The 20,539-nt window shown below is 42.1% G+C and overlaps 1 protein-coding gene across 1 annotated transcript in view; it reads right to left on the bottom strand.

Annotated features, from left to right (window-relative positions):
• Positions 1–20,539, bottom strand: part of DENND1B (DENN domain containing 1B) — a gene marked incomplete at its 5' end in the record, with an annotated part of 194,116 nt that overhangs the window by 157,988 nt on the left and 15,589 nt on the right. The window contains one exon of the mRNA XM_006036702.3: positions 2,423–2,472. Coding sequence (XP_006036764.1) covers positions 2,423–2,472 — 50 coding nt within the window. The remainder of the gene's footprint in view (positions 1–2,422; positions 2,473–20,539) is intronic.

Raw genomic sequence — 20,539 nt, 5'->3', positions numbered from 1 at the left:
TTCCCTCCACTGTGCCCCACATCATGGTGCTAGAAGGGGTGTCCAGCCTTTTCATGATGTGTTCAAACTATTGCAGCTTCCTTCACCACACAACCTCCAACAATAGTTCGTGGGTTCCAATTTCTTGACTAATTTGCTGTTTGACAGACTCATTGGTCCAGTTCTCAGTGTATGAAACATGCAGCAATCTCCTAAAGCAGCACATTTCATGTGGCTCAATTCTGTTCCCTAACTTCTTAAGCGTCCATGCCTCAAAGCCATAAAGCATCATAGAGATGACCACAGCATGCAGCAAATGTAACTTTTTATCTTCAGTGTAATATTACTGCTTGTACATAAACAAAGTACAAATTTAAACCTTTCATAGATTTCATAGACATTAGGGCTGGAAGGGACCTCACGAGATCATCAGGTCCAGCCCCCTGACCAAGGGTCAGGAAGTAATTTGGGGTCAGATCACCCCAGCAATATAAGCATTTATACCCCATCCAAATCAAGTCCAATTTCCAGCCAATATACTAAAGACATAGCTATGTGCTACTGAAAATATCCCTGCCAAATTTCAAGTTTCCATGACCTGACCTTGGTCACAAGAGCTATTAATAAAAGGGTTATAGACAATTGTTCTAAACTAAAAAAAAATATTAATTTCCTTAGTTTTGGATATAATACCTGAAATCAAATCTTAAACAAATAGGTAATACTTTGTGAAAACAGTTAAACTACTGAAAATAACCCAGTGAAATGGAAACATGCAGAAAAGCTATACCAAAAATACAGACAATGCTTTACCTGCTACCTATATGAAGTCAAACAACAGATACTATCAAAACAAACAAGCAAACAAAACAAAAACATACTATGTCCATGTTTCTATAGATATCTGGAATGGTTATACAGCCTTTTAATTTTTAAAAAAGGCCTTCAGCAGGCAGAGTTAAATTTTGGATGCTGTTTTGGGAGCTTGTTCTACATATTATTTTATTTTAATATTTTATCTGTCTTTATACTTACCTGGATTCGTTGTAAGTGGCCTGGAGCCTCTTCTGGAGAGGCTCTAAAACTAATTCATTAATTAATGTGTTTGGTGGTTTGTTTCCACAAAAAAAAAGTTGGGTTACTACAGCTTCATACACACCACTATAACTGTCCTTTTGAGAAAGACAATGGTTACGGATTAAGTTTTTGCCACTGGATGGCAGCAACAGAACCTCACCTGTTTTTGTCATCCCAAATTTGCTTTCTATGCTACACCTTCACTATAATTTTGAAACAGATATGGGTGCCTATTTTAAGTACAATAATTTAAAGATTTCAAATGCTGGAATGCAAACAGCACTAATATGGTTGTTTAACTCATAAAAATTGTATAAGGGATTATGTGTTCAATCAGTTCAAAAGTCAAATAATTTAAGTGGAATTTAAGATATAAAAAGGTAGATGGCCAAATTACTTCATAAAATATGTATCTGTAAGGTTTCTGTCTCTCTCTCCAGCCTGTCTACTCCCCTACAAAAAAAACACAAGTTCACCTACAAGTTTCCATTTTATCTTCTGTTTCTTAGTGACTTTTTATGCTCAAACCTCTCCATATAACGAATGCTAATACCATACTGAGATCCTCTAGATCTGGATGACACCTGGATGCATCATACATTAAACTATCCAAATCCATACCAGGAGCAATATCAGCTTCCTCAAACAGACATTAGACCACAAGTTTTCTGAGCTATACATCTACAAAACTGGTTAAATCATCATTTACCATGTGGACAAACTAAAAACATTTTAGTTAATAAAAATATTTTGCATGAACTTTTCAAATGACTTGCAACTACAATGCCAAAGGCACACTAAAATTGACATTAAAATGCTGACATATAAATGTCTTGATTCTACTCTCAGGGAAAAAAAATGTTACTCATACCATTTAATTACTGGTATGAAATTAAATTTCTTTTGATTTTTCCTATAAGATGAAACCCAAACAATATATATTTAAACTGCACAACTGGAGCATCTATCTTAGTATGTTGCACCATTTCTGTAGAACTCTGGTCAGGAGGCAACTATCTTGTATCTTTACATTACACAGATGGTGTTTACAATTGGGTTGGAGGAAGTTGGAAGCAGGATGTAGTTCTATATCAAAACAGTATTCTTAAAATCCTATGAAGGATGTACTGTGCTTTGATATTTTTCTACCAGTGTCTAACTACCTACTTGGAGAACAAAGGAAAAATAGGTCATACTGACTGTATTAGTCATTATTCTATTCATCCACAGGTGCAAGAATATGGGACACAGTGCATTTACTTTTGCTCCTATTTTTTACATTTTACCATGCAAAAAGTGTTTTCCCTAAACATTACAAATACAGCGAGTTAATTATTTTAAAATACATGACCATTGTATCACATACCTTTCAATGTCAAAGGGAAAGCAGAACTTTGGCACACTGTTCAGCACTTCCTATAAAAACAGAAGAAAGAAAGTTAGGATTCTGATATTTTTATCCTAGGAGAAATTGGTATTCTATTTGCCAGAAAATCAAATTCAAGAAAATATTTGGCTGCAAGAAATATAGCACACGTTCCTTGACTGAAATAATTGATTATTAAAAAGGAATTAAGTTTGTGCTTTGGCAGATTGCAAAGACAATGCCATAGAAGCCCCAGGAGGGAAAGGCCTGGCCTGAAGGGTATTAACACCCTTCACATCCCCGCTGGGATTCCCTTCAACAAGGCCATATGGATTTTACAAGAAGCACCGCACCATATGGGTAAGCCACGTCTGCTGCTACTTGTACCACAGACTAGCCACAGGGACTTCTGACAGATCCTGGCTCAAAAATACAAATGTTGTTTCAATTAAAATGCAGGCAGAGAAAAGGGAATGAAGTTGGCAGCAGAATGAATTACTGAGAGGTATAACAACTCTATACATGTTTCATAGTCAATTGCTGAAAAGGATGAAAATCTTCTGTTGGTACAAAGCAGAAATCTATATGGTTAACCCTTTGGTAGAGTTGTAAGTTATACACAAGCAAACCTTACTATTAACAGAGGAAAAATATAACCAGTGCCGCAGTGTTCAGATGCTAATGTAAAAGGATATTTAAAAGCTGTTTAGTGACAAAAAAAATGTCTCTTAACTGAATATTAAAATATACTTTTCTTTTAAACTACAAGGCATCTCTCTAGAAGAGAACAACTGTATCAGTTGTCAACAAATCAGTAGTAAAGTATATCACTGACTGGACAAAATCCTCCCTCTTGCTCCTACCCCCACTCCAACCAAAAAAAAAAAGAAAAGAAAACCCTAGTAATTAATTCCTTGCTTCTAGCAAACCAATTGGGAAAACACCCCCTTGTGTGAAATGTTTCAACTTAGGAAGACAATTTATGATAAAAATGTAGCTAGGTCAGAGAATTTATATTTTCTTATTGTACCAATCTTGCAAACATAAAAATATAAAATTATGCAGGACATACAGAAGCATATAGATACATGAGAGTCAAGTCACTGATTGTCTGCTTGCAGGATTGAGGATTTCGAGCGGAAAATTTCCAGTGACACAGGTGGGGATAAAAGTGTTTGATTCTGACTGACAGCACCCACCAATCCCATTGAAGTCAATGAGCACTCAGCACTTCACAGGATGGGGTACCAGTTTCCATGAGTGAAAATCATGCAGATAAATTCCTGTAGACCACACTGCATACTTCCTTTCAATATTTTCCAGATTCAATACATAGATGCATGAAAAATAATCATACACTAAACATTAAGGTATGCGTATTTTAAAATACTGTATTACATGCATTATTATTTACAACTCTTTCAAAGGTATATAGTGCGTGCCAATAGAAGACTATATTGGGATTTATTTTAAGAAAAAGAAAGCCCATTGTTCTGGACCAGTTTTAGAAACTCCTATGTACTGTGAGAGCAAAAATAAAAATAATTTGAAAGTAACATGCTATGTTTTGGAAAGTAATGCTAACTGACTTGATTATGAAAAATGTCTTTCTACACAGCATCATATATTATTCTTCTTAGAAGAGATGATTGCTCAGCCCCTCTTATGGCTGGCACGAGAGGCCACCGTGGGAAGAGCTAGGAATAAAATAAAATCATAAAAATTGAACCAAAGCTGAAAACAATGAAGTCAAACCAAAGGATAAAAAATGTAAACGTATCATTGAAATATTTATTTAATATTTTCAAACAGTTTATTCTTTCAGGCTCCCAAACTTTGAATTTCCTTCTTCAGGGAAACAAATTTATTTTTAAACTCTAATTCCACAGATGCTAATTAGAAGCCCAGGTTTTCAGTACTCTGTCATCTTCGGCAATTCACAGATTTTAACATATCTTAGTTTACACACAGCATTTTTAACTTAATATTGACTATATTAATTGCTGCTTGGTGAGTGTAGGACTGCTTTCACATTATGTAAAAGCAGTTGCAATATTCATCTCAATCTCCCAACTGGATCTTTTCTGAATAAATTACCGTACAAGTAAGAAAACAACAGAAATATTAATTCAATGTTTTGACTGAACAATGTGAAAATTATCAGTGCATTTTGCAACATTTTCAAGACTCAAATGAACTACGCTACTTTCTGGTTGCTCTGCCTCCCACCCCTCCCCCAGCCCCAACCAATACACACGCACAAACTTCTGCAAAACAGCCTCAGCTCGCTTCCCAACTGGCAGGAGCATCCCTCAGGGGACAAGTCTTTAAACCTCCGCACTCTTTAAAATTCAACCAGCCAGCAGGTCTATAGACTGGTGTATAAACAGTATAGACAAAAAAATCCTCTCTCAGCTTATGTCAGTGACAAAGCAGCTCAGCAGTTGACTGCTTCTCCCCTGACAGTGTAAGCTGGGTTTACACAGATCAATAGATGGAAGTCCTACCTAGCTTCCAGGGCTCAGTTTTCTCCCTTAATTACAGGTGCTATTCAGATTTTCAAATGGAGGAAAATAACATGTATATGTGACGCTTTCTAGATGTCTTTAAAATATTACTAGTGTGTAATTAATTGAAAAGAATAATCTCGGTATTACATACAAAATCACATAATAAGTATAGATTTTAAGTTGACACATGGTACTTGTTACTTTTTCCCCCCCAAATAAAACTTGAATTCTGGTATCTAATAGATCTTCATTTCCAAGGGAAGTACATAAGCTATACCTTCTTCTTGTGTAGAAAGAAGTGTGTTCATCAGAAAACAAGAAGAGTATGGTGACAATCTCTTCCATTTGATTAACAATAGGGCTTAACAAAAATAGGTGTTCTTCTTGGAAGGAAAAAGGTTGCATAGTTTTTCAGGCACAAGAATTATCAATGATTCATGTTACCAGTGAATCATCATATCACTTATAATTCCAGATTTTGGTATTTTCGAAACAGCATACATTGTTCAAGTAAGGAAAGAAGTTTGATGTGCAACTCATTACATACTGCACTATTCTCTTGAAAACAAATGAGAAATCTTACAGATCTTCAAAAAAAATTAATTAAATTGAAATTAAATCAACTAGCTACTTCTTCAATATTTAGAAAGGTTTCTACATAAGCATATCTATAGTCATGTAAGCTTCAAAAATCCCCACACTACAAAATAGATGGATTCATTTACTCATAATAGCATGCTCTGTTGATAAAAATCTGTTCCCCTGGACAGAACCCCTATAAAGGAGAGAAAGGAGTGTTCTCCCTCTGCCCATGGCCAGAACAAAGCATCTAACATAGTCCGTATAAAGTCCGTTTTTCTATAATGTAGTAGTAGACACTGTAAATCTCACAGGGTTGTGATCCAGTGCTTCTATGTAATTCACAATTACACCCATCACACCCTTCCATGCCACCAGTCTGCTCACAACTACCACTCTCTGTGCTCCTGTGGTGAGATAACCACTGCAGCAGCCTGAAATCCAAAAGCGGTGGGTGTTTTTGTATTGTTTTGTTTATTTAACTATACTTATATCTATGTAACTTTTTATATGGTACCCATCACCTACATATTCTTCATCTACAGAACAATGATGATTTTTAACTCATTGATATCAACCATTTGCTGTCAGAAGTCCACCTCCTGCCAATTGACAATGCAGCCTCGAGAAAAACTTATGGCCTGTCCTTTTGTTTAGAGGTTAGTTATCACAGACAGGACAAGACTGATTTTTTTTCTTTAAAAAAAAGGCAGTCATGGGCATAATGAGAGTGGGGGAACTTCACTATTTTATATAAATCAATATTCAGAAATGCAAAAGCCTAGTTTAATTAATCTCCACACTGTGATTGGATTAACCAACTAAGTAGATGAATTCGATTTTCCACTGGTCAAAGAACTGTAAACGCACTAACATTGTGCTCAACATTCCTTTCTCACCTAGAAGAGTATGAAGAAGAAAAACGCAGAACAAAATCATGGGTCAATTTAAATCAATGGCAAGTCTTACACTGATTTCAAGGGAACCAAAGTTTCAGCCATAATACCTATCCAGTATATTCTGTAAGAGGGACTTTTCATCCACCTTATTTTCATCCTAAAAGTAGAATTTGAATACACAAGTTGAAATTATGTCAGCTTCAGAAACATGGAGTCTGTAACACATGGCATTTTGATAGTCAGTCAGTTTGAAATGAGGTACACTCAGTAATTAAACTTACATACCAGAATGGCATGCATACGGACTGGAAAGGCAATTTGGTAACATATTTTGTTTTCAATAAAGCTCTCTAACACCTAACTGTAAATTAAAGGGTATTTGGGATTGTCTGCACAGGGAAGTTATACAGACATAGCTTTGGTGTAAATATAAAATCATGGTGCTTATATTGGTATAACCCACATGTGGATACTATGATGCTACAGTGTCTTTTTTTTTTTTTAATATTAGTTTATGTCATTTTGGAGGGAGTTCACTATATGGCTAAAGAAGGTAAAACTTCCCACAACAATAAGGCCTCCTGAAAACAAATTTGTAGGCAATGAACTGGATTTCTCGAGACTTGATTATATAAAATTATTCAAGCAGGATACTTAATATGTTATGCAGCGTGAACTAAGTAACTGGGTAGGGGATTTGCAGGTATATATAGTCATCAGGGAAATGTATATATTTTCTTTTTATGATATATGCTGACTTTTGCATAGTCTAAGTTTTAATGGGGTAATGGAGGAATAAGTTTTTATGAGTTATATGAAAAGAATGAAAATCCCCACTTGCACAGACAGATTATATGAAAAAGAACTATTTCATCTGCGGCAGGAAAATACGATCCTCCTGGCAAGCTCCAGCATTGGTTTTTTTGTTTGCTTCTTAAGAAAGGGCTCTGTGCCTTTCCAACAGCATATACTCTAGAGCAGGGGTGGCCAACCTCTGGCTCTGAAGCCACATGCAGCTCTTCAGAAGTTAATATACGTCTCCTTGAATCTTTGCACAAGCACACGGTGACCAGCTTCCATTCCGCAGGTTGGCCACCCCTGCTCTAGAGAACAAGACTGTGCCTCAAGGAAGTGAGCAGATCCTCAAATACGTCTTAATTACAGACAGAGGAAAAGAAAAGAGAAAGTGTATGGAGGACGGGAGCAATCCTAAACCAAAGTCACACAATGTCCATTCCAGAGACATTTCCAAATTGTCCAGTGAGAAAGCAGAATTTTAAAAAAAGTAACAACCAAGACCACTTCAATAATTTAGTTACAGAATTCAAACTGGATAGTCAACAGTATTCCTACAACATGTGCTCAAAATAGCTAACCATCTATTCCCATCCCCACAAGCTTTCAGAGAAAAAGAACATCATCCACGAAAATATCCCTGTGTAGAAGAGCACAGATAAATATTCACAAACTTAGATGTAGAATATTTTGTATATTATTTCTTTTTTATTGTTTCTCCCTCATTCATCCTTTTCTCATTTCCTTCCCTCTTACCATTCCCCTTTTGCTTTCCCCATTTGTCTAGGACTCTGCCTTTGTTTTATTACTCTTCCTCATTTTTTCCTCCTCTTCTTGAAAGGAAGCATCTCTTCTTCTCTCCTTCTTTCTGTTACACCTCCATGCTCTCTCCCATGTTACTGGATGTTGCTGTTGCTTACGGGCTGGCCTTTTTTCTCTTCTATATTCCAGTATCTTAGCTAATCCTTTCTCAACTCTTCCACTGGAAAGTTCCCTGTCTTAGTGGGGATACGTCCTTGGTCTCTCTGCTTTGGATCTCTCATGTTCTTATCTCTGTTCTTACAAATCCTTCATATTTCATTCCAATTCTTAATTTTAAATCTACTTGAGCCCCATCCAAATCTTTCCCTTCCCCACTTCTTTCTTCATAATATCCTACTACTGCTTTCAGAAAATATTTGTCCATCCATTCCTCCTCTGAAAAAAATCACTAGATGCTTCAGATTCTATTGCACTGCTGCCCCTACCCAGTGACTACAGTGAGACTACTCAAATGCTTAATATTAAACATGTGCTTAACTTCTTTCCTGAATCAAAGCCATAGTCTACTGCTTGCACTTTCACGCTCAAATCCTTCACCATTAAGATCCCAGGACAGAGAGATCCTAAATTGCCCCAAGACATCCAATGCAAAGCCAAACAGCTTTGCAGTTAGTTCTCTCTGCACTGATATGCAGACACAGGGCCTTGTTACACAGTAAGCTTAGGCACCTTAACCTCTGGACTGACTGCACATTAACACCTTTAAGTGGCTTAAAGCACTTGTTATTCGTCTTAAAGTTATGCCACTCCAGGGCAGGATTATTTCTAACCCAACTAATTTTGCTCCTGGTCCATTACCACATAGCCACTCTCGACAGCTATTATGACCAAGTTGAAGTCCTCCAGCATTCTACGAGGTGCAGCAAGACCCAACATAGCACCTCACCCCACCGGAAACATGGGGCAGAGGCAGCCACGGAGTACCCGGCAGCCCTGGTGCCTCCCATCATCGCCTGGACCAGCTCTACTCCTGCCATTGTCAGCACAGAAGGCAGGCTCTGAAGAAGAAAAATGATCGGGCCCCCAAGAGCTCAGGCAGCAGCTGGCCAGCTAGGAGCCCAACCAACTACAGCTCACCTCGAGCCACTACCAGCCAGGCTCCCAGGGGCCTGATCCTTTCTTTTCTCCAGAGCCCGCACCACAAGCCAAGCAGAGCAAAAGTATCCTGCCCCATTCTTTCCTTCCCTACAAATGTGCACGGAGCTGGGGACACCCTGCCTGGCCACAGTGCAGCCCCAGTCTGCTGGGAAGCAGCAAGCATAGAGGAAATCTACACCCCCCTCCCCCTGCCCCCACACTTGCTGTAGCCCAGAAGACCCAGGCTACCTGTGACCAGGCAGGGTGTACCCAGCTCCCTGCATGCGTTAGTGGAAGGACCAGCTTGCTATACTCACCCAGCATAGCAACTCTAGGAGTGTGACAAGCACAGTGCAGCTGTGGGGGGGGCGGGGAGAGTGGGGGAGGAAAGAGGGGGACACAGAAGAAATCCCTTCCATGTGTGCATGGAGCCAGGGATGACCTGCCTGACTAGAACAGAGCCCAGGTCTCCTGGAGAGCTGCAAGCTTGGGTATTGGGGGAGGAATCCACAGGCAGGGAGCCAGGGACACCCTGCATGACCACAGGCAGCCTGGGTTTTGAGCAGCAGCAACCACGGGGTGGGGATGAATTCCCCTGTGCTTGTTGCTTCCCAGCAGACCACAGCTGCACTGTGACTGGGCAGGGTGTCCACAGCTCCCAGCACATGTTCAGGAAAGGATGGGACAGGATTCTTTTGCTGCTCTGAAGTACCTGGCCAGCCAGCAGCTTACCCCGCATGCCACTGCCAGCCAGGCTCTGAGAGAGCAGCAAGCTGGATCAGAAACTCACTTTTCCCCACACATGCAGGGAGCCAGGGACATCCAGCACAGTCACAGGCAGCGCAGGTCTCTTAGACAACAAAAAGCAGGGGGTGGGGGAAACTCGCCCTACTCTCCTCCAACACAGGGGTCCAGGCAGCTTGCTGTTCTCGGGGAGCGCAGAGCCTCTGTGTCAGTCTCAGCAAGGCCAAAGGGACCTGAGAAAGTAGCCATTTTTCAGTGCTGGAACGCTGATACATGTGATGCCAGAGTCTGCTACAGTGCAGTAATTGCCACGCTCCAGAAGACTTGATTAATCAAGCCTCAATTGGTCAAGACTCAATCAACCAAGTAATTACAGCACTTTGGAGCACCCGCACTGCTTGTGTACAGGCTCCCTCTGGTGTTGCTGCAACCAACACAGTGGTGGGCCCGTTCTGCCTAGCAGGAGCAGCAAGCAGGTCCTGCTCTGGCTCACCAAGCCGCTAGTTGCAAGTCATAGCTGTGCAAGTGAAGGGCAGTCAGAGCAGGTTTTTCCCCTTACTACAAGACTGATCCACTAAGCTGAACACACTAAACCGAGTAACATTTTTTGGCTTACAGCATAAGGTCTAACAAGGCCTACAGTTGAGAGCAGTGTGAAACTAGCATTAGGAAAGTATCTTACAAGTACTTCTGTAGTAGTGGGAAGGTGGGGAAGAAAGAGGGGTTTTGTTGGTTTTTTTAAGTGTTTCTTCCGTATGCATAAGCTATCAGGTTGGGCTTACTGGTGGAACTTATTAGTAAGATCCCACTGCTATCTTGAAGACTGCAAGGGAATTACCAAGGTTGCTAATAACTAACAATATGAAGATGAAGGCTTTACTCCTTATGAAACAATCTCTGTAAAAAATTGTTATATTTATGGTTTCAAAGACTCATGTGTTACTTCTATTAAAAATCTCATAAGAAAATTAATTGTAACAATAAAGGTATCCAAAAAGCTTGGAAGCCAGATAAACCCTACATTAAGGTTCTATTTATCAGAAACAGAAAGGTTCGAAAACTTGAAATTCAGAGTTAAAATGCCTCAAACTGTTTCAATTGTTATGTATCTCTCTATACTTCATTCTCTCTGAATAGATTGGGTAATTCTATGGAGGATTAAATATTTCCAAGGGCTTTCTAAACATGTTTTTACTTTCTTCTGTCTTATAAAATTAGCAAATAGGTTTTACATTAATACGTGTCATGGTCAAGACATACTTGTTCTAGAAACAACTGAACAGGCATGATGAAACAAATGAAAAGGTACGAATGTAAGCTTGCCACAGGGTTACAGGTATAATACAAATAAGAGTTAAGGTTTGGATTTTACTGGAATCTTATCTATGAAATTCCTATTTAAATATTTGGGCATTCTTTCTTTTTTTTAAAAAACCCATCATTTACTGTACCCAGGTTTTTTAGATTGTTTTAGGAAGAGCAAGTATGGAATAAGGGAAGTAGAACTCTAAGTTCTACCAAGGTTTTCACAGCAGAAGTATTTGATACACCTCTGAAACCTTTAATGAGCTGCTTGCAATCAGTAATTAATTTAATTCACTAAACCCAATGAACTTAAACTCTTTCCTGTCCAGAGACTATGTCAGGTAATTTAGTTCTGAGAATTTTCCTTAGCTCTATAGGTAGATTTCAAACATTTCTCTAGAAATAGATGAGCAGCAAGGATTTTTGTGGATGATATCTTTCACTGAACCAACTGCCTGGTTAGGATGGTCCAGAAGACAAGTTTTCAAATGTGGTGCAAGAAGTCTGAACGAAAATGCACTGCATTTGAAAGCTTATCTAAGTCCATTCCAAGCATGCAGTTGGTCCAATAAAAGATCTCATTCACAAAAATCCTTGCCTCACATATTTCCTAGACCATCATCACTACCACCTCACTCCAACATTACCATCTCTATAAATAATCCATTTTCACTATTATTATTTCATAGACAGATTTCATAGACATTAGGGCTGGAAGGGACCTCGGAAGATCATCGAGTCCAACCCCCTGCCCAAAGGGCAGGAAGTCAGCTGGGGTCACAGGATCCCAGCAAGATAAGCATCCAGTTTGCTCTTGAAGGTGTTCAATGTAGGCGCTTGAACCCCCTCCGGTGGCAGGCTGTTCCAGACCTTGGGGGCTCAGACAGTAAAGAAATTCTTCCTTATGTCTGGCCTGAAACGGTCTTGTAGTAGTTTATGACCATTCAACCTAGTCGTCATCCCTTGGGGCGCTCTGGTGAACAAACGTTCCCCCAGATACTGGTGGTCACCCCTGATAAACTTATAGGTGGCCATCAGATCACCCCTGAGCCTGCGCTTTTCCAGGCTAAAGAGCCCGAGGGCTCTCAGCCTGTCATCGTAGGGTCTGCTTCCCTGTCCTCTGATCATGCGCGTGGCTCTTCTCTGGACTCTCTCAAGCTTCTCCACATCCTTTTTGAATTGTGGAGCCCAAAACTGGACGCAATACTCCAGCTGCGGCCTCACTAGGGCCGAGTACAAGGGGAGAATGATGTCCCGGGATTTGCTTGAGAAGCATCTATGGATGCAAGCCAGTGTTTTGGTCGCTTTACTAGCCGCCGCATCGCACTGCAGGCTCATGTTCATCTTGTGGTCAATGATGAATGATTATATTAGTTAATTGTGCGCAGTACACTAGCTTTCACCCACAAAATTCTGGCACACACTTAACTTTTTTACGGTGCTTGCCCATGATTGAATAAATCTGAAAGAGATCACAAGGAGCCATCATGTTTAACCTACCTCTCAAGGTAGGATCAATCCTGTCAGAATCATTCCAGACAAATGTTTTTCTAATCTGTCTTTAAATGTACAGTCCCATTGAAGTCAAGGGCTTACAGAGCTCAAACACTTCTAGCATTAATACTATAGTGCTGTCAATCTCAAAAGCTGAAAATCATGAGTACAATATCAAACAGTCAGGAATTTAATACTTTTTATTTCATGATTTTGGACAAAATTGTGTGCTTTTCCCCCTCTTCGTGTTTCTTAACTCCTTTTGCAAGCTTCAGTACATTACAGCACGGCTGCCACTTGCAAATTTATAGAGAGGGAGAGGACTCTGAACCCTACAATATGATCCGCATAAGACTGAGGCTCCTTCATGCTTAAACATTCTACAAACACATTGTGAGAGAGTGCCCTTGTCCCAAAAAGCTTAGAATCTAGTGTCAAGCATGGAGGTGAACACGTTACAGAAGAACTAGAACTGGGTCTCATCAAACTTATCTAGGGCTAGGTACGGACATTACACACAGTTCCAAACGCTCAGAAATGGAACCAAACCTGTAACTGCACAGAAGCTCACGGCGCACAGATTACTAAAAATGGCAGAACCTGATACAAGATAGTCCTGGATCAACATGCACTCAGACTTATGTGAATTAGATTAGTGTGGTGCATCAAACTTCTGTACCAGATCCCCTATTGAATCAAGTTAGGTGGCTGTCCACTGGCATCCCAGGCTCCTTTGCGGACCCCCACCAGCCCCCGCTTTGCAGGGAGACACACTGGAATTCAGTCTGCACTCAGAAGCTCTGGCTGAGCACCCAGCAAGTCATGCCCCCAGGCTGTCACAGAGCAAAGTCAGCAAAGCCTCTGTCCCCAGCCCCATCTCCTGCCAGCTATCAGCCCCGGGTAAGACAGAGGTGGAAAGAGAGTGTGGGGCTCATAAGCTGCCAGGAGGGAGGCAGTGCCAGCTGCACACCCTGCATTCCCAGCTTGGGTCAGCAGAGAACTGTGTCCATCCCCTGTCCCAGTTCCTTCCAAGTCCTGGGACCCGTGAACTGGAGGCAGCTCTGGGAAGGGCTCAGATGATTTCTCCCTCCTGCCAACTCTTCCACCCAACCAGAGGCAGCTCTGAGTTCCCAGCAAAAGCCCTTCCTGTAGAGGCACAGGGAGCCGATCCCTGAGGAAGGCAGGTTAGTGGGGAGGAGGGAGGCAGACAGAGACAATTTCAGTGCAGAAACAGGAGCCACAGCACAGGGAGCTGGGCAAGTCCCTATCCGAACCTGCCTGCTGCCAACTGGACTGGCTTGGCTCAAGTGGACTCGTTTCCAGCACAATCACATCAGCAGCCTCACCAGCTCCCTTCCCCTGACCTCGACAGTGGCAGTGCCTGGGAACAGAGTGAATCAACGGAACAAAGGACAAAACCCCAGATAGGGCGAGGTGAGCACCACTCTGCACCAGCCATGAGCTCTGCACAGCTTCTCTCCCCCTCCCGCCCTGCTTCCAGAGCCACCATGGTACATCTCAGAGGTCCCCAGCAACCTGTGGTACATGGCAGTTGCCTGGAGAGTCCTGAACCAACATCCTGATCTGGAAAGCATACAATGAGTGTGTGCCAGAGCCTTTCCTGGGATCTTTCACCAGCCCCTGGCACTGTAGCCAGGCTCTGCCCTACCCAGACTCACCTGGCTGGGCACATCTGCCTTTGTCTCTGCCAAACCCTTCCCAATGATTCCCCTCCATGCTGTCTTTGACAATGCTCTCTGGAGAGGCAGAGGACAGGTGGCTGCCAGCTTCGCCTGGCCTACTGAGGGACCCACTGCCCTCACCAATCTCAGTGCTAGAATCCCACGCACTCCACCCCACCCCCTGGGACCAGAGCTCTGCCACAAACTCATCGCTGGCTTGGAAGTGGGGAGAAAGGAAGGGAGGAATCCCTGAGCCCTTCCCAGAGCTGCTCAAGCGCATGAGTCCCAGGCCTCACACAGAACCGGGACAGGGGAAGGGAACACTGTGGCCTGCCAACCTGGGCCAGGAATGTGGGGTGCCCCACTGGCACCACCTGTCCCCAGCAGCTCATAAGCCCTGATCCCTACCTGTCTGGAGTGGGCCACCGGACAAAGCCCAGGAATCCCTAAGCTGCCATGAACGGGGATAGTCCTATGGAGATGAAGCCTGACTGGGCTGCAGGCCAAGCATGCCTCCCTCCAATGACTGCCTGCAGCTTATAGATGCTTGTGGCTGAGAACGTGGCAGCAGGAGCAGGCGTGCTCACTGGGCAAGCAATCAAGGGTGGCCCAGCTGCTTGGCTGCCCTCTGCGGTGTCCAGCAGCCTGGGAAGACTGCTGGGAGGCATGCAGAAGTGCCCCCAACCTGCTGGACTCAGCCAGTGCAGGAAGCCTGCATGCCTACCCCTTGCCCTGCCCCCCAGAAAAGGGCAAGCGTGTGTTCTGTTTGCTCCTGATCTAACCCAAGGCATTTAGAGTAAACCACGTAACTTAGATCGATTCTGCCTCAGGCTTTCAGAGTGTCTGTATCTAGCCTAATAGACAGGCTACCAAACATCCATTAGACAGAAATGACTTAAATTGTTGCTCATCTTGGCAGGACTCACAATGTGGACTACAGGTGAAAGGCTACAGCTCATTAGCAATTCCCCCATGCAGCCAGTCCCACAGAAACACTCATGGTAGACTTTAAAAGGATATGGCTTACTGTTCTGGAAACCTAAATCAAATGCTCCCCTTCTTTGAGCTTCCTAGGCCCGATCTGTCATCTAAACATTTCCTATTTAATATATTTTAATGTCTGAACATTGGCAAATCTAGGAAAGGAAAAGCCACATTTAGATGTCAAATTGGAGAATAAAGGATTTTCTCCAATGTCCTCTCCTTTTCTCCTTTCCAAATCTCTTCTCCGCCCATCCACCTCCACATTATAGTTGGCTGACTTTGGAGAAGGAGGAGGAGGAGGAATTGGACTCAGCCTTTCCTGCTGGGCAAGCCATTGAATCTTCTTTTTGTCAGATAAGACTAACTGTTCTCGTTGCTCTGCAGAGCAGTAGGGTACAGCCAAGTTAAGAAGCTCTGCTGAGCCAGAAGGGAGGGAGGAGTTGCCGTTGCATAGCCAACACAAAGAAAACAGTCTCAGGTGACAGAGGCGAGGCTACCTAAAGCAGCAGCCAGCTTAGAGAAAGAACTGGGAAGCCAGAACTCTAGCCTAATTACTACTGCATATCCAAACTGCAGTGGCACCACTTCCCTGAACTAAAAGTGTATTAATTTGAATTGAAACAGATGGATTACTTTTATGATAAAAAATAATTCTGCAATTGCATTGTTTGATATATAATCGTAAGAGAAAAAGTGAAACAAAAATTCACTCATATTTTCAAATGTGAGGTCCCTAAATGGATATTTATTTTTTCAGTGTTTTATATTCATAAAAATATGAATTAATGAATTTAAGCACAGATGCATAACAAAATTAAGCATGTCCTTTTTCAAAAAACCCAGTCCTTAGGGAATGAAAAGATGAAAAATGCACAATTCATTCATCCTAGAAAGGGATTAGTTCATATCTTAAGAAAATGCTTTCTTGGAGCAGTCATTTATTTATAAACTAATTAAACTATCAAAAACATGCCACTGAATTTAAAAACAAAAACAAAAACCCTAATCATACCTGTCTTACTGTCAAGTTCTGGCCTCTGAAAATTCTATGGTACCACATGTTGAAGAGAGGCTGCTACAGCTCAAACACCAAACTTGTCCAATTTGGCACTAAATATATTCCAACCAGGGACTGCAAGTGACAAGAACAACTTCCCCAGAAATTGTTTCTTCCAAAAGGCTGGCCACTCTGGCACAGGACCAGCTATGAAAAATAAGAGTTTCTTTTGCACTTTCAGTACACCCTGAAGCACTGACCAAGCATCAAGGAAACACAAGAATATGCTGGCTAGAACACAGAGGAATGGGTATCACGACTAGGAAAGACAGTACGGTATAGTTAAAAAAAGAAAAAAAAGAAAGGACTAAGGCAGGGACAGACTTAAGAAGCCAGAGGCAGAAAGGCATGCCATTATTAGCATCTACTTCCTTCAGAACCTGGCCTCCTAAGCTTTAACATTCCTCTACTCTCAGGAAATGGCCAATTTTTTCCAGTGTTTCTTCTTTCTCCCATATCTAGGTCCAACACTGGAACAAGAGGTCATCTTCTATGACTTATTCCAGGGCAGTACAACTGGTGGCCCACACAGCATGCAGCCCCTTAGAAGCCCCCAACCTGCCCCAAAGCCTTAGAAGCTGGACAGTGGAGGGAGGCATGCTCGCCCCGCAGCCCAGTCAGGCTCCATCTCCATGGGACTATCCCCATTCATGGCAGCTTGGGGATCCCTTCCTTAGATGCTGGACAGCCCTGACTTACTTTATGACTTATATGATGCACGTAAAGACTCCAACTGTGCTGATGACCTACCTGAGATTCAAAATAATTCCACCTAATGGAATTTAAATGGGAGAAGGGAGGACAAAATTTTCCTCTCTGCTTTTTTGAAAAACCTAAATAATTGCATTAAAAGCAAACAAACAAAACAACCACAATAAACAAAATGTTATGCCTGCAAAATCAAGCAGTTTAAAGTTAGGAAATGCCAGAATTAAGGTTGCCCAAGTCCCTTTGGAAAAGATATTATTACAAGATTACTATTTTTTCCAGAGTACACAACCCCATTCAATACCCAAGAAAGGCAGTGCTCTGGGAATAAAACAACTAACAAGGGTGTTGCCTGGAGGGTCTGACTCATTTGTTGAAGAAGTAAGAAGTTGTATATGTCACAACCCAAAGTTGTGGTTTTTTGTTTTTGTGTGCTTCGGCACCGCTAAATTATGTTCCCGCCAAATTGCAGCTTCTTTACACGGTGGAGTTGTCTTTTGCAATAGGAGAACCCGCGTGCAAAAGAGTATTTCCCGCCGTTTATAGCCTTCTTTGCATGGTGCATTTCTTTTGCATCATAGTGATGCAAGGTGCAAAGGAGTTCCCGCCATTTGTATTGAGATTCGTGCCACATTATTGACCGATCTTAATATAGGCACACGTGGCACCTAGCGATTGGCTTGCTAGCCGTATAAAGAGCTTGGGTGGTTTCCGCCCAAGTTGGAGAGAGAGAGAAAGCAACTGGAGTTTGGGAGAAAGAGCGTGAAGATTTCTAAGCGCTGCTAATCCCTTCAAACCCAGCTTTTTTTTTCTCCTTAAGAGGGCAATAGAGGGCCGATTTACCGAACCCACGGAGCTCCAACCACTCCGGGGGCCAAACGGCCTCTAGCCTCTCCCCATCACCGAGCGCAATCCTAAGACGTATCCCTTTCTTTTGAAACTACCGAACCCGCAGAGCTTCAACCACTCTGGGGCCAATTACCAAGCCGAACCCGCGGAGCTTCAACAACTCCGGGGTCAATTGTCGGAGTCCAAGCTCTAAGCGGAGCTGAGCCTGGAAAACTGTCCAGCCTATACCATGACCATCTTTGGTGTAAGTAAACAATCTTTTAATCAACCATTACGCGTCCGTAACTAATTCTAGCTCGCCACCCGTCTTCTTTGACCCCGCGTGCCCGGGCTGCTGGCCACAGCCTGCGTGCACAAAGATGGGTTCGCATACCGCTCCTAGCCCACACATGGCCGCATGGATGGGATTGGGAGGCGGCCCGCACAGTATAGTGATTGAGTCAGGAGACTCAAGAAAGAGAAGGGTTTCAGTGTGCAGAAAACCCCACAAGGGATCACATGGAGGCAGCTAGGATAAAACAGAATACTGAATAGTTGCTCATTGAGTACTGAGCAACTGATTTCACAGCTTTAAGACCAAATTTGTGTTTAAACTAACTTCAATTAATCCAAGCCACATAAAATGCCCCTCCGTTTCTACTTATCACCTTGAGACTTACTGCACATGGCACTTCTGCTTCTCAAGCAGTTCTAGAAATCAATACAAGGACTACTCGTCTCTCCTTTAGTTCTTGGCTCTAAGTATGGGTCACAGAGAAAGAAAGTAGAGTGCAGGGCCAGAATTCAGGAACAGGATTATTATGGGATTGTTGCTGGTAGATCTCTGGTACTCCAGACCTTCAGTATCCAAGTGAATTCTAACACAAAATTGTTAGGAAAAGGATATAGGAGGTAGGGTTAACCTCAAGCCCTGAAGTTAAGGATTGCTTCCAGTATCAGACTGCACTGCCTCAGGGGTTCTGCTTAGGGGTTTTCACTATAGATGGCTGGTGAGTATTAACTTAAAGATAACCTTAAGGCTGATCTTAAACAGCATTCTAGACACAACCTAAATGTTCCTTCAATTTATTTAAAAATATACATCCCTAAAAAGCATAAAATAAAACCATCTCAGAATTGGAGTTCACAAACGGATGATGACTAAGACCCCTAAGAAACTTATGTCTACATTTAACATCTCAAGATTTTTAAACCAAATGACAAATTGTGGTCTTTTATTTGCTTTATTGTTTCAAACCACTGTTATACCTGGATTGGAGTCTCAAACTTTCACTAAAATCAATAGGCTAGAAACTCACTTTAAAAGGTCTATACCAGAGTCACTAGGGTGTCAGCTGCAGTCTAGTAATGGCAAGATGGTGAGACATGTGAACTAATTCCAGGATTTCCAACTGTCTGTAAAATTATGCACAGTCTGTAAAAAATGTCTAAGAATGTCTGTCCACAAAATTAATGAAAAGCAGAGCCATCCATAAAAACTAAGAAATCTTGAGCTTGATTCAAGCTAGTATGATCGAGACTGGAAACAAGCCTTGATGCACAGACAGAGCACAGAAATACCACCTGGTATGAGCAGGAGTGCAGCACCCTGTACAGAGTCTTCTCCCAAGCCTTGGTAGCCTGTAGCCCCCCTCCTACTCCCAGCCATGTGCTGCTGCTGATCACCTACCTGCATGTAACACCACTGGGTTTCAGGTAAGCAGAGAGTAGTCCTTCTTTGAGGGTCCATGGTGGGAAGTGGGCTGAGGGGAGCAGCTCAGTGCAGAGTACAGCTGGGGGTACCAGAGGACTGGGGTATGTAGGAGACTTCTGGTAGGGGGGGGCAGCACAGTGTAAAACCACTGATGCAGTCAGGCAGGGTTGCCAACCTAAGAATTTTATTTTTAATAGCAATCTACAAACCTTTTACTAACAACTGACTTTTTTATTTTTTTTTAAATAAACTATTGTTGGTGTTAAACCCTTAAATTTGAACCCTGCCCTTGTCCAGGGCCTGAAACTAGAGAACATATAGGGAGAGTTAAATAACCACTCTAAGTATTTCTAAGACAAACAAGAGCAACAGAAAGACTACTGATCAATGTAGGGCAGCAGTTCCAAATCTGTGGTATGTGTCCCACCAGTAGCACGCAGACATCCTATCAATGGTACGCATTAACAGACTTATTATAATTACTTTATGACAAAAATTTGCTGATGGTACTTAAGGTCATATTATTTTAAATTGGTGGTGTGCAATCTGTCAGAGTTTGGGAACCGCTGAGGTAGGGCAAATGTCTGTAATAGGGGTTTTTTTTCATAGGAGGCATCAAAAAATAATGTCTACTGATTCTTTTTTTCTTGAATCATGCCTGTTAGACTGCTATTACTTATACCAGTGTTTCCCAAGATTTTGGGCATGCCCCCATGGGAGGATATCAAACTTTACTAGAAGGGGAAGAAGGCACACAAAGAGCCAGCCTCAACTTCTGCTACAGCAAGAGCAGAAGCAGGATCAGGAGATGATGGTAACAACAAGAAAGGTAAAAGGCATCCCTGGACCACCTGAGGAGGAAAAAAAGGGAGATTTCAGATAAAGAGAGGAAGAAATGCCTTTTCAATTCAAAGGGTGA

The sequence above is a fragment of the Alligator sinensis genome, unplaced genomic scaffold (assembly GCF_000455745.1).
Source record: "Alligator sinensis unplaced genomic scaffold, ASM45574v1 scaffold1621_1, whole genome shotgun sequence".
Classification (NCBI taxonomy): domain Eukaryota; kingdom Metazoa; phylum Chordata; order Crocodylia; family Alligatoridae; genus Alligator; species Alligator sinensis.
Note: the sequence above shows the minus strand (reverse complement) of the source record. Positions and strands in the feature narration are given on the sequence as shown.